The 11542-nt window shown below is 48.9% G+C and overlaps 1 protein-coding gene across 1 annotated transcript in view; it reads left to right on the forward strand.

Annotated features, from left to right (window-relative positions):
• The window catches only part of LOC144114635 (protein qui-1), a 565534-nt gene extending 557531 nt beyond the window's left edge, over positions 1–8003 (forward strand). The window contains exon 26 of the mRNA XM_077648494.1: positions 5878–8003. Within this exon, the coding sequence (XP_077504620.1) occupies positions 5878–6434 (557 nt within the window). The 3' untranslated portion in view covers positions 6435–8003. The remainder of the gene's footprint in view (positions 1–5877) is intronic.
• The last annotated feature ends 3539 nt before the right edge of the window (positions 8004–11542 follow it).

The raw sequence follows: 11542 nt of genomic DNA on the forward strand, positions 1-11542 counted from the left end.
TAGAGTTGGGCTGAGTGGCCGCTTATTGCAGAACTGGAATCATTGCGGAATCGTTCCGGTTTTCTGAAGGTCAGGGTCAGAATGACAATAGAATGGTGGTGCGCGAATGAAACGGACGCGATATGCCTTCATTTCTTGGCACACATCCTGTGAGCACCGAGAATGCACGTTACCGAATGTCATGATGGTGCTAGGAGCACCATGGTCCTTGAACATACTGTTATCAGAGTAAATAAATAAATGTGACTCTTAATTAAATGAAACCAGTCTATTCCCTAAGAATACCACAAGCAATCATTCGGCTTTCCCGTGCGAGACTATCCGTTTTTTTTTTACCACATTTTTCGACACTTCACAGCTTGTACGCATTCCGTTCGTCTACTGAGAAATTTTCCTGTTAGCGCTAAAGCAGGAGCCGGTAATTCAAGCTAATTCACGCTATATGCGCACCGATTGCTTTTAAACTCTTTGCTCGTGCTTTGTGGAACAACCTCTAGACTTTAAGCTTGAAAAATGCTTTTGTGCGAAATACATCGGAGCGCATGCAGACAGCCTTTCTTTAGCCCGCTCTGGGAAAGGTCGCATATGTATCTTCGTTTGCTAACTTACATCGGAGAAGCTCAGACTTAGGGCGAAAATTTCTGTCTTGTCATAACGTAAATTAATCATAGCGTCTACACCTATGTGTTCCGATATAACCCGATCCGTAAATAAAAGAGTGGCTCACTGGAAGTCGTCCAGCGAACTTATACTAGGCGTCGTTAGAGTGCTATGTGCATGCCAGCGCACAAAGGCCAAGTGATGCATAAGAACTCGAACACAAACAAAATGGGCCTTTGTTGCGCGCGCCGCAGACGGTATTGTAGCGTTGCTATTTTCCCTGCTGTATATTCACGTTAATACGTATTCTCGGTCTAGTTGGTTGCTTTACATCTTTGTGAACAGCGCAAAAACAGGACACGCGTACAGGAATGAGAAGAGCAAGGCGCCGGCTAGCAACTATAGTCGAAAACAACTCAAGAACGAAGCGAGAAATGCCCCTTGAAAGAGGGACTACAGCCAATGGCGTGGACCGATTGTCACGACGTCGGGGTTAATTCCTTAATCCATGGTTAATCCCCTATCCCTGCCAACCCCCTGCGCTATCATGCACCCATTTGCCAGCGGATTAAAGTAAGACATGATGTTGGGCTAGTCGCTTCATAGATTCAGCAAATATAAAACTGCGCAAAGTAGACAGGACGAGAAGAGACACTCTGCGTGTGCGTCTTTTCCTCTTTTCCTCGTCCTGTCATCTTCGCGCAGTTTTATATTTGCTGAAGGACATTACGCACGATGTCACGAGAACCAGTCGACGCCATTGGCTGAAGGGCCTGTTTTGAAAAGGATTTGCCGCTTCGTTCTCCAATAGTATCCTACTATAGAACAGTAGCCGGTTCGTATTTCAGCACGCTTTCATGAAGCTTGTTTCCATTGCTGATCAGCACCTTTTTTGTTCTTTTTTCATTCCTGTACGCGTGTCCTGTTCTTGCGCTGTTCACAAAGATATGTTCATATACTCTTAGTGCCTGCTTTAATCTGACTTCTTCAGCTTACTTTTACGCGGTACTGTATGGTCTTGACGAAACGTAAAGGACTTTTACAGCACGCGGGGGTGCGCTGGGGTAAATGGAATGGTACGGGACGCTATAAGACATTATAGAAATGCGTTTCGCCTTATATACTCAAAACGAAGAATCTAATGGACTTGCCCATTCCCGGCAACGGTATTGATTCCACTCCGCAAGTATGGAGCTATCTGCTGCATACTTTGAAAAAAAAAAATGTTTGTTCGGCCTCATTGCGCCTATCTCGGTGACAACGTGCTTTCCACTAACGCTCAAGCACCTCTCTGTGCACAGCGGCGTTCTGTTGGAGGCTTTACAGTGCTTCCTCTACTGCGCGCCACGCACTGATACCTGAACCGAAGTTCCCTCTCTACCTGCAATAAGCGGTAAATGCTAACGCTGCTCATAGCATGGATATTTTCGTTAGCCTAAAACGAGGAGAACTACTTTCGAACGAATACTGCACTTAATGTAATGATTGTTGAATTCATTAAAACTAAAACATGGCGCTTTACGAAAAAAAAAGCTTTCGGACGCGCAACACAAAAATCTTGGTGGTCGAGTCGCATGTTCCCTGTGTGGAGAGAACTGATGCACGAGTCCCAGAGCTAGCGGACTAGACCGCATCACTCGAGGCCACACCGTCTTGACTGTGCTGTACGTCGCATGTGCTCCACGCATGTTGTGTCTTATGCTGAGTGCAACGTGGGTAGACGGACTGCTGAAAAGCTATCTGAGAGCACTCTTTACTCGAAGAGTGGCTGACCTCAGAAAGAGACGAACCAACTCGTCCAACTAAGCATCCTGACTCTTTATTCGCTCATCCTTCAGTGTCACACACTCACCGCCTCTGTTAGTATCCCCAGTGCGCGATTCCGCGTTTTATAGATCTGCAGGTTTGCTTGTAGCTCGGCAGCGGCAGGGAACAAGCCCCTGAGGGTCTCATACTGTACGTAGATTAGTGTGTAGCCGATGCTCTCTGAGAAGCTAATATCACACGGAGTCTTGGTGCAACTTGTGCAAGGTGCTGCGTAGTCTCTGCTAAATCTTCCTGGTGGCGGCTACGTGCCGACCTTTTTTCAACAGGGATAAAAAAAATAGACACAGGACGGCGTATCTCTGTCACCGCAATCATTCTGAAGACAAAGCGGCAAAGTAAAATTCATTAGTTCAGGACTGGTTGGAAGCAGACATGTAGTATCCTTATGTCCGTCTAACCACGCCAGCCTCGCATTTCGCCGTCAGAGTGCACCCTCACAGTGTTTTTGTCAACCTCTTTTCCAGAGGCTAAGCTGTCGTTCACACGGGCACGGAGTGTGTGACATATCTGAGATTCACTGCACCGAGGATGTGTATCTAAGCCCCCGCGGCACGTCAGTGTTTATCTAACATGTGGCGAAGCGTTAACGAATGCGGATCTTTCACGTGAAAACCTTCCCTGGCACCTGCGCTAAGTTTGTACCTCTAGGATGCCTTGTTTTTACTCAAAAGGGTGAAAGTGACAGTGTCCAGCCTGGACAATGGTTGTAGTGGTCAAGGCCCTCACTTGAATCGGGGCAAAGTAAAAATGCAGCGCACAAAAGACACAGGCAGGGGAGAAGGACATGAGCGCGACGAAGGTTAGCGCTGTTTCTGTGATACCCAAAAAGTTCTCGTTTTAGTTGCCTGCTTCGTTCTAGCAACTATCCTTTAAGAAAAAATCGTAACTGACTGACACCATTATGCGCACCAGTTACAACGAGCGACGGAATGACGGGTAAGGCGTGCATTGTGATCGGCCCGTGCGCTGGATACGTATGTATATATTATGAAGTTACACGACAGCTAAGCCAACAGATCTTGAGTATGAAGTGGTACCACCAGCTATATGCGGCATGGTCGTTTGCTGTTCCACGTGCTCTTGCGGGCAACGGTAACTCCCAATGGACGATAATGGCTTGCCTGCCTTGCCTTTAACGAAAAATGGCTCGAAGAAGCCTTTCTCTGGCCCCTGTCAGAGCAGGGATTGCGTTTTCATCGTACTTATCGCGATGTAGTACTTTCTCTCGCCCTATTCTACGCATAAAATCAGTCTCGAGCAGGGGACACGAACCTCCCAAAACATTTATACCGTAGAGGACACAAATTGGGTAACTAGTGCTTGCTGAGAACTACCCACGCGCTTAAACGATTGTGCTCACTGTCCAGATGCTCAATCCGCTTGCTAGCGGCAACGACACGCAGACTCGCCACCATGAGGACAGCTGCCCATATAGAGCGAGGAAAAGAACTGCGGCAGGGCAAAGAAGGCGGCCACATAAGTCGCCGAAGCCTCAAGGTCGCGATGAAGCTCTGTAAACAAACAAAAATGAGCATGATACCGATACACGTAACACACACAAAGTGCTAAGTGCTCGACGGATACACTGCCCTGCTCTGCTGCTTTTCTACTTTTTTTTCTTTTTTCCTTTGCCCCACAGCTGAGTCATTACAGACGGAAACGGCGTCAACAATATGCGTAAGGAATTTGTTCACACTTAAAAAGCACAATAACACACAGAAGCTTCTTACTGCACAGTGTTAACTCGAGAATTTATAACGCGAGCATCGTGAGTTGAGTGAGTTTTGCACATTTCTGGATGGTAGTAAAGTTTTTCATCCCTTAATGTCTACAATCTGAGTCGTAATTTAATTGATGAAATAGGGTTGTCGGGGCTGGCGCAGGGCAGGATAACAATGAGTGAGGCCTTTGGCCTGTTACCAACGATTACAATGACGATTATTATGACTATGGCAGGCTATGAAATATACTTAAGCGAAAATAGCAGCAAGGTGCTAAAGGTCGACGGGGAAGGTAAGGTTTCACAGACGTTATATGGACAGAGCATATATAAGAAGAGACGAAACAAGTGGAGGTATTCTCCATTAGCTCGAATGAAGCAATTTAATTCTGAGTGCTAGGCCTTCGTACCAGTGTATTGTAATGTGATTTCGAACGGTTTTCTTATTCATCAGTAGCTTTTAAAATCATGGTGGGATAGTAAATTCACGACGGAAGTAACATAACATGCAGTCAGCGTTGTTAATTTTGTTGTCGACATGAACAGACCAAGTTAAATTGTGCGCGTGATATGACAGCCTTAGTATTTACCAGACCAAATAGTTTCTGAAAATCAGTTAAGATACTTTGTGAATGGCCTTAACGATATTCATGTGGTACGCATCCCTTCACATTGATCAAGATTTCAATTGAGTAGACAATAACCGCAGTAATTTTATTTTATGTATGAAATTTAGGTTGTACTGACGGTAAGGTTACGCAGACATCATCAGAAAGATGAATATGAAGTGAAACTAGGAAAGGCACATTGTTACTGTATATGAGGATTACAGACTCTTTTTGTGAGACCATTTCAGCGATTTTTCGCTCTTGTCCCATGACAGTTCTTCTTCAATGCAGTAACTGAGGCTGCCCACCTTCTTCCATATTTTACTTTTGCTGATGTACATTTGCCTTAGCAAAAACACGGTCCAGAATTTAGCAGAGTGTGTCGCACATGACGCATGCTATATCAAGATACGATTTTTTCTTTCTTTTAAACTTTATCTCGACGGTGCCGAATGAGCATCGCCGTAGCGCAGTGAGGCGGTTTTCTCGGCTCGAAAGGAAGGGAGGGCGTGCCTTTGTTTGCGACAGCTCTTCCCTTTAGATGTCGTTATTCCTTTTTTGTTTTCATTTATTTTTCTTTGCATTTTTTATCCAGTTCACCCGCTGTTTTTGGCTGGTGGTCATAACGCTGTCAGTGACGAAAGCAAAAGGTGAAGAATGTTACTCGAACAACGCATGTTTTTGGTTCTCGGTTGTTTGTTTGTTCCGTTTTGTTCAACAAAGACTAAGCAAGCAGGTTCGCGCTTCTTTTAGCCACCTGTTCTATGGATACTTTCGTTTCTGACAAACAGCCCCTGACCGATTATGAGAGCGCCGAAACAGCACGGAGACGCACCATGCTCGGATGTACACACAGTCGCAAACTCCGCGTGGCCACTATTTCGAAGCAGCTTCGAGACAGAGAAAGGGCTCCGTGGCGCAGCAGCCTTTCTCAGCCAGTGTTCCAGCTATTGCGTGCAGAGAGAACGCTGCGACTGTGGGCATTCTGCTGGGAACCCTTGGCGCTGCCTTGCTTCGCGTTCGGCGGTCTTGTCTGTTCCCAGTTCCGCCCTTGTCCCCCCCCCCCCCCCTTTTCGTTTCCTGTCGGCGAGTAGAAAGAGCGCGCTGGCGTGGTGGTCGCAGGAGGGCACCCCCTTCGCGGCGTGGTCCCCAAGCGGGTGCTGCTGCGGGGAAACCTGAAGCGGGAGCAGTCGTTCGACTCCTTCTATTGGGACCTGCGCGCCCAGTCGCCCAAGCACGAAACTTCCGTGGACGACTTCCGCGCCGGCAAGCCGCTGTCTCCGTTCGGCTCCCGCGAGCACCTCCAGCTGACGGGCGGCGCGGCGGTGTGGAACGGCGGCCTGGGCCGGGGACCGCGCAGCGCCGCCGCGCCGCACGCCGGTGGCGCCGCCGACCTCGGCCTGCAGCCCAAGCCCAAGCTGCCCAAGCACAAGATCCTCAAGAAGCAGCAGAGCATGTTCGCCTGCTTCCCCGAGTTCACACAGCAGACTCCGCCGACGCTACTGTCGCCCGTGGCGCCAAAGGAGCTGGTCGAGAAAAAGGAGCTCGCCAAGTCGGGCCGCGCCACGGCCGTACTCCTGCCGCGCACCAATAGCGTCGAGGAAGCGCCCGAGCCGGCCGCGCGGGACCCCGGCCCCGAGAACACGGTCACGGGCTCGGCTGTCTGCGCGCTCATGTGAACGCCCCCTTGGCGTTCCTGGCCCCTGACGCCTCGTGAGAGAAACAAATAGCGTGTGCCGTGATGGCTGCGCCTTTCGTTGGGAGTGAGCTCGCCCCGCTCTGAGTTGTACTACTCGCCCACCTTCTGCCGCGCAGCACAGTGCTTCGTCGCCACACGCCGGCTGCCTCACCGGAAATCAAGCTGTCTGTCCGGCCGGCGTAAAACATAAGCAATAGAGCAGTTGGAACGTCCGCCTGCCGCAATGCCGACAGGCAGCCGGGCACTTGGGCAGGTCACTCGCTCGCATTTTTGTTAGGAGCCACTGCCAAGAGCTGTTGAGGATGACACGCGTCGTGCGCAGATGCCGCAAGTCGAACTGCGGCACGCTGCTGTATATCCTATCGTAAACGTATTTTTTTAGACAAAAGAAGCAGTAAGCCAGAGCAATTCGAGCCAGGCACTAGTGCGCAATCAAAAGGGGTGGGCTGAGGTCACAGCGGCGAAAGCAGTTTTCTCGAAATAACGGCACGCGTAACATGCACGGCGTTCTGCTTATCGAGTGCGCGTTTTTCTTCCAATCAGGAGGGCGTTTTGCGATGGTGTGATGGCAGCTAGCTTAACTCCTCGACCTAACCAGACAAAGTTGGCCTCTCCTGTACCCGCCTAAAAAAATAAAGGAAAACACGTCCGCGTGCCCAATTCCAGAGCCTTCGGAACAGACATCAGAGTATTCTCAAGCAGAATTAATTGCACCTGTCAGAGATAATTTTCTGCACTCCTCGTGCTATTGTTCTTTTTTATGTTTAACGTCTGAAGCAGTGAGCTTTAAGAAGTAGTCGCAGCCTTCGTGTGAATATCTGATGTCAAGTGTTCCAGTCGCCGCTTATCGGAGTGTATCCAGCACTCCCCAGTGGATCCCGCCTGACACGTTGTTGGAGTGTGATAACTATATTTCGGTGTGAGCACCTGACCTTGCACAGCAAATGCTCCGGCTCGAGCACATTTTCACTATGCACACTCTGTTCACCACTGCACGTTGTACGTTCCTTCGACAGCCTAAGCACAAATCGTTGTCAAGACAGTGTCCTGCATGTTAAAAGAAAGGGGGGAGGGGTACTTGCTATCCAACAGTAACCCATGCCGTGAGCTTTGACAGCAGTGTAATGTATTATAGATAAGTGAAACCTTTGTACTCGGATGCCTTCCACGTTCCTGAAGACAGACATTGCCACACTGTAAAGAAGAAACCACACACACACTGACACGCACAAGTGATGCAATTTTATAAGTTCAGCTTCGTATGTCAATGCCTGTAGACAAATGGTGGCCAGGTCGTTCCCCGACAGCTATTCGATTTTTACGGTGTTCAGGTTCTCCTTGCCCCATCTCCTTGACCACTAGTCAAACATTTGCTCAATGTTTGTCGTGCGCCGAGCTCCGGCTCCACTGAAAGCGGACCTTTCCAGCAAGTATTAAACGTAATTTTTACACTCCCCCGCCGTTTGCGTATGTACAAAATAATGAGTTATGTTTCACATAAATGCATTTAGGTTCGATCCTGTTTTTATATTATTATTATTATTATTATTATTATTATTATTATTATTATTATTATTATTATTATTATTATTATTATTATTATTATTATTATTATTATATGCCGCAGTCCTAATCAGACAAACAGTGTCGGAAGTCACAGCACTGTAATTATAATCAAGGGCTGGAGATCAATGTTTTCTCTCTCTTTCGCTCTCTTTGTTTTGTGTGCACAGTGCGCAAAAAAAAGAGTATTACATGTCCTCGCTTTATTATGTGTACCTCTCCTTTATTTTATGTATAACTAAATGCTTGCATATGTGAATCCATGTGGCATATCATACTTACTGTGCATTTTTGTGACGTATCTATGTCAAGTGGTACGAATGATCGTGTTCTGTGGATTTTAGGGCTGCGTGGGTGTGAGTTGGTCACCTGTGATTCACAAAGGTGCGTTAGAGATGTCTTTTCGCTCCCGAAGATGAAGGAAAGCTCATAAGCGGAGCGACTGGCGCAATACGTTGCGTTGCAGTGTACGTGGCGCATTGCAACCGCGAGTGCTTGTTCTCAGCTGGCGTGCTTTCTCCCTCGTGGACACACTTCATCCCTTTGCCTTGCGCTTTCTTTTCGGAGTCGACCCGAAGCACCCTCTCCCTGAGAGTGCTGTCTGCGGCCCTGGGCGTGGCGACCTTAGCAGCAGCGCGCGCCTTCCATGCCGCGAGGTCTGTGCTCTTCGGGAACCACTTCAGTCGTCTTTTACATTTGATTATTTCCCCTGACAGTACCTGACGTTTTTCTCTTCCATTAATGCGTGTGTTTCGATACGAGTGTTTCGATGCAGGCAAGATATTCGTGCGGTGCGCTGTCGGATCTGGGACAAGCCCGTTAATGATGCCACGCCGCCGACGCCGCACGGGCAGGCTTCCTATACCTGAGTGCCCCGTGCGCAGCCTGGAGAACGGCGCATTCAACTAGAAACGTCCTCAGGTTGTCTTCCCGGAAGCCTTCCTTTTTATAATTATTTCTTTTTTGCTTTGCTTCTCTCTTCTTTTTCTTATTTCTTTCAATCGCCCCTTGAAGTCAACCTTCTCCCTTCGTTAATCGAGATCAGCAACCGCCTCTGTTCTTTCGTCAAGTGAGCGTTCATGTAAGTGTGCAAGAAGGGGGCCGGCGCGTGCGAGCCCCTCAGTCGCCCAAGTGTCCGCAGATGGTTGTAGGCACTGTGTATACGTATCTCTTCGTCCCCCAAGCAGCGGTCGGCGGGTGCCGCAACTTTGACAGGCGAAATGCCCAAACATACGCGCAGAACGGCGCCTCTTCTGCATCGTGCCACTTTGCTTCCTGTGGTAGCCAGGTGTTTTCGTCGGGTGTCACGCGCCATGTTCCGTTGCCCGCGCGCCCGATAGCATACCCGCGAGGCTTTCTACAGACTCGCAGATTCTGGTGCGCCGGACCTATCGTTTCCTCACCGACCCCTTTGCTTCTCAGGGGCGCGGCACGCAGCTTCCTCAAACTCGGAAACGCTGCGGCCACGCATACCCTGATCGACCCTACACTCTAAGCACGACAGGAGCTAAAAGGAGCCGTCCTCCAGCGGGGCTTGGGCGCTCTTGCTGCCCAAGCCCCGGGGTAGATTTTCATCACTAAAAATGCGGAATACTTGCGGCTGGCGACGTAAACAAATTTCCTCTTCAAAAGGGGTGAACTTGTAGTAGTTGCGAAGATTTTAACCGAAGTTTAATCTCCTTCAATCTGTTAGCCTAAGGACATCCGGCGCCGCGTTTAGAGGCCTCTTCCCATTGCCAACTGCATCAAGTTACTATGCTTTGGAGAGGGAACACACCTCCGTTGCCAAGAGTAAGCATTCCGTGCATTTAGTGGTCAAAATATACTCCGGAACTTGGGCAGCATACTTTGTCCCTATAAAGAGGAGTGCGGTAGAGGACGGCTTGCTCTCTTTTTACTCCCATATGGGCTTCCGTGTGTAGAGTGTACTGCCACAGGGCACCTAAAAACCACTTAGATCGGTATGCCCTGACAATTTGTGGTCGCCTCTTAGAGCCACGCACGGTTTCTGATTTTTGTTCTCTCTCCTGCCGCACTGCGGTGAGGGCAGCGATGGTCAGCTAGTACACGATCACTGTGTATCAAGCAAAAGACCGCATATTGTTCGAGCACGCCACCTAAGTGAACATAGTTATGCCAACCTTCATCCCGTTTCCTATGCCGTGTTTTCGCACATCGGAACGAAAAACGAAAACAAGAAAAGAACACGTTGCTGCGTCTTTCTGGCTTTTAGGACGCTCAAAAGCCGGCGGAAAGCTTGTAATCGCGCGCTAAATTTCTAAGACACCTTGGGACCACCTGCGAAGTAGGACTAGCATATTTAATTGCCTGTAAGAGACTATTTAGATTGTTAATAATCAGTTCGTGCACAAATTACTTCTGCTTCATTCACATGCGCAATCACCGATGAACATGCATTTAGACGCTTTGTCGTACGTAACAGAGTATTTGGAACCACGTCACAATAGCACATCCTTATAGTGGCTCTGTGGTCAAGCACGAGTTTTGACCACGCCGCTCTAAAGACGTCGTTGGCCAGCAAGGACGAGATAATACCCACAACCTGTTCAATTCCGACGGCAGCACTCATGGAGCCCGTTCAAGACGTCTTAATTCTACCTGAAGTGTTTCGTTTTGCCTTCTAAGCTGCTTGAGGCTGCGCACGGCAAGCTCTTAGAGGAACAGCATGGTCATTCGCTCTGTCTGTGCAAGCCACGGCAACGAATCACCAGCTGGAAGTGGTCCGATGTAGCTCAAGAGATGGGCACTTGTAGTCTTGACGCAAGCAGCACAGCGTCACGAGTGTGCATTTTTACTGCCTAGCCATTGAGGCTCGTGGCCCATCCGGTTACAAAGCAGAGCAGAAATCTGACGCACAAGACGGCAGAACTCACGCACAAGCACACGCACAAACGGAGCTGAACTTAAAATTCGCGCGAAGAGATGCAGCGCGGGAGAGGCAGGACACTCTCCCGCGCTGCATCCCTTCGCTGTGTTAAACCAACCAGCCCGAAGTGCCACCTTGTTCAAAAATCGGACGCACAAACAGCCGCTGTATTGCATCCAAAATTTCCAGCTCTTTTTTGCAGCGAATAGCTGTTATGGAGAGCCCACCCACGATGGCCTTTACAGTCGGAGCCCGTCACACGCGCAGCTGCCGCGCCTCTACGCGGAGGAAAGGAGCACGGCCCTCTCTGTGCACTGCGGCGGGAACTAGCACGTGGCGCCGTTTGTAGCGAATAGTGTTAAGTGTTGCATCTGTTTTCCGTCGATGTAATAAAGACTCTTGCTTGTCGTTTAAACTTAAAGCGCTGAATTTGTTCGAAATTAGGCGCAAATGATCAAAGCAACAGGTACAAGGTCTCTGATTTATTTCCAGCGCGCATTTCTTTCGATAACAGAGCAGCAAACAAGCGCGTCTGTGAGAAGAGTACAAGTGACTGTAGGCCATTTAATCGGCCCGACTCTGGTACATCAAATCGTGCCCTCGTGATGTGCATTAACGCTGTGATTTTTGTTGTGGTT

The sequence above is a fragment of the Amblyomma americanum genome, chromosome 1, assembly GCF_052857255.1.
Source record: "Amblyomma americanum isolate KBUSLIRL-KWMA chromosome 1, ASM5285725v1, whole genome shotgun sequence".
In the NCBI taxonomy this organism is placed as follows: domain Eukaryota; kingdom Metazoa; phylum Arthropoda; class Arachnida; order Ixodida; family Ixodidae; genus Amblyomma; species Amblyomma americanum.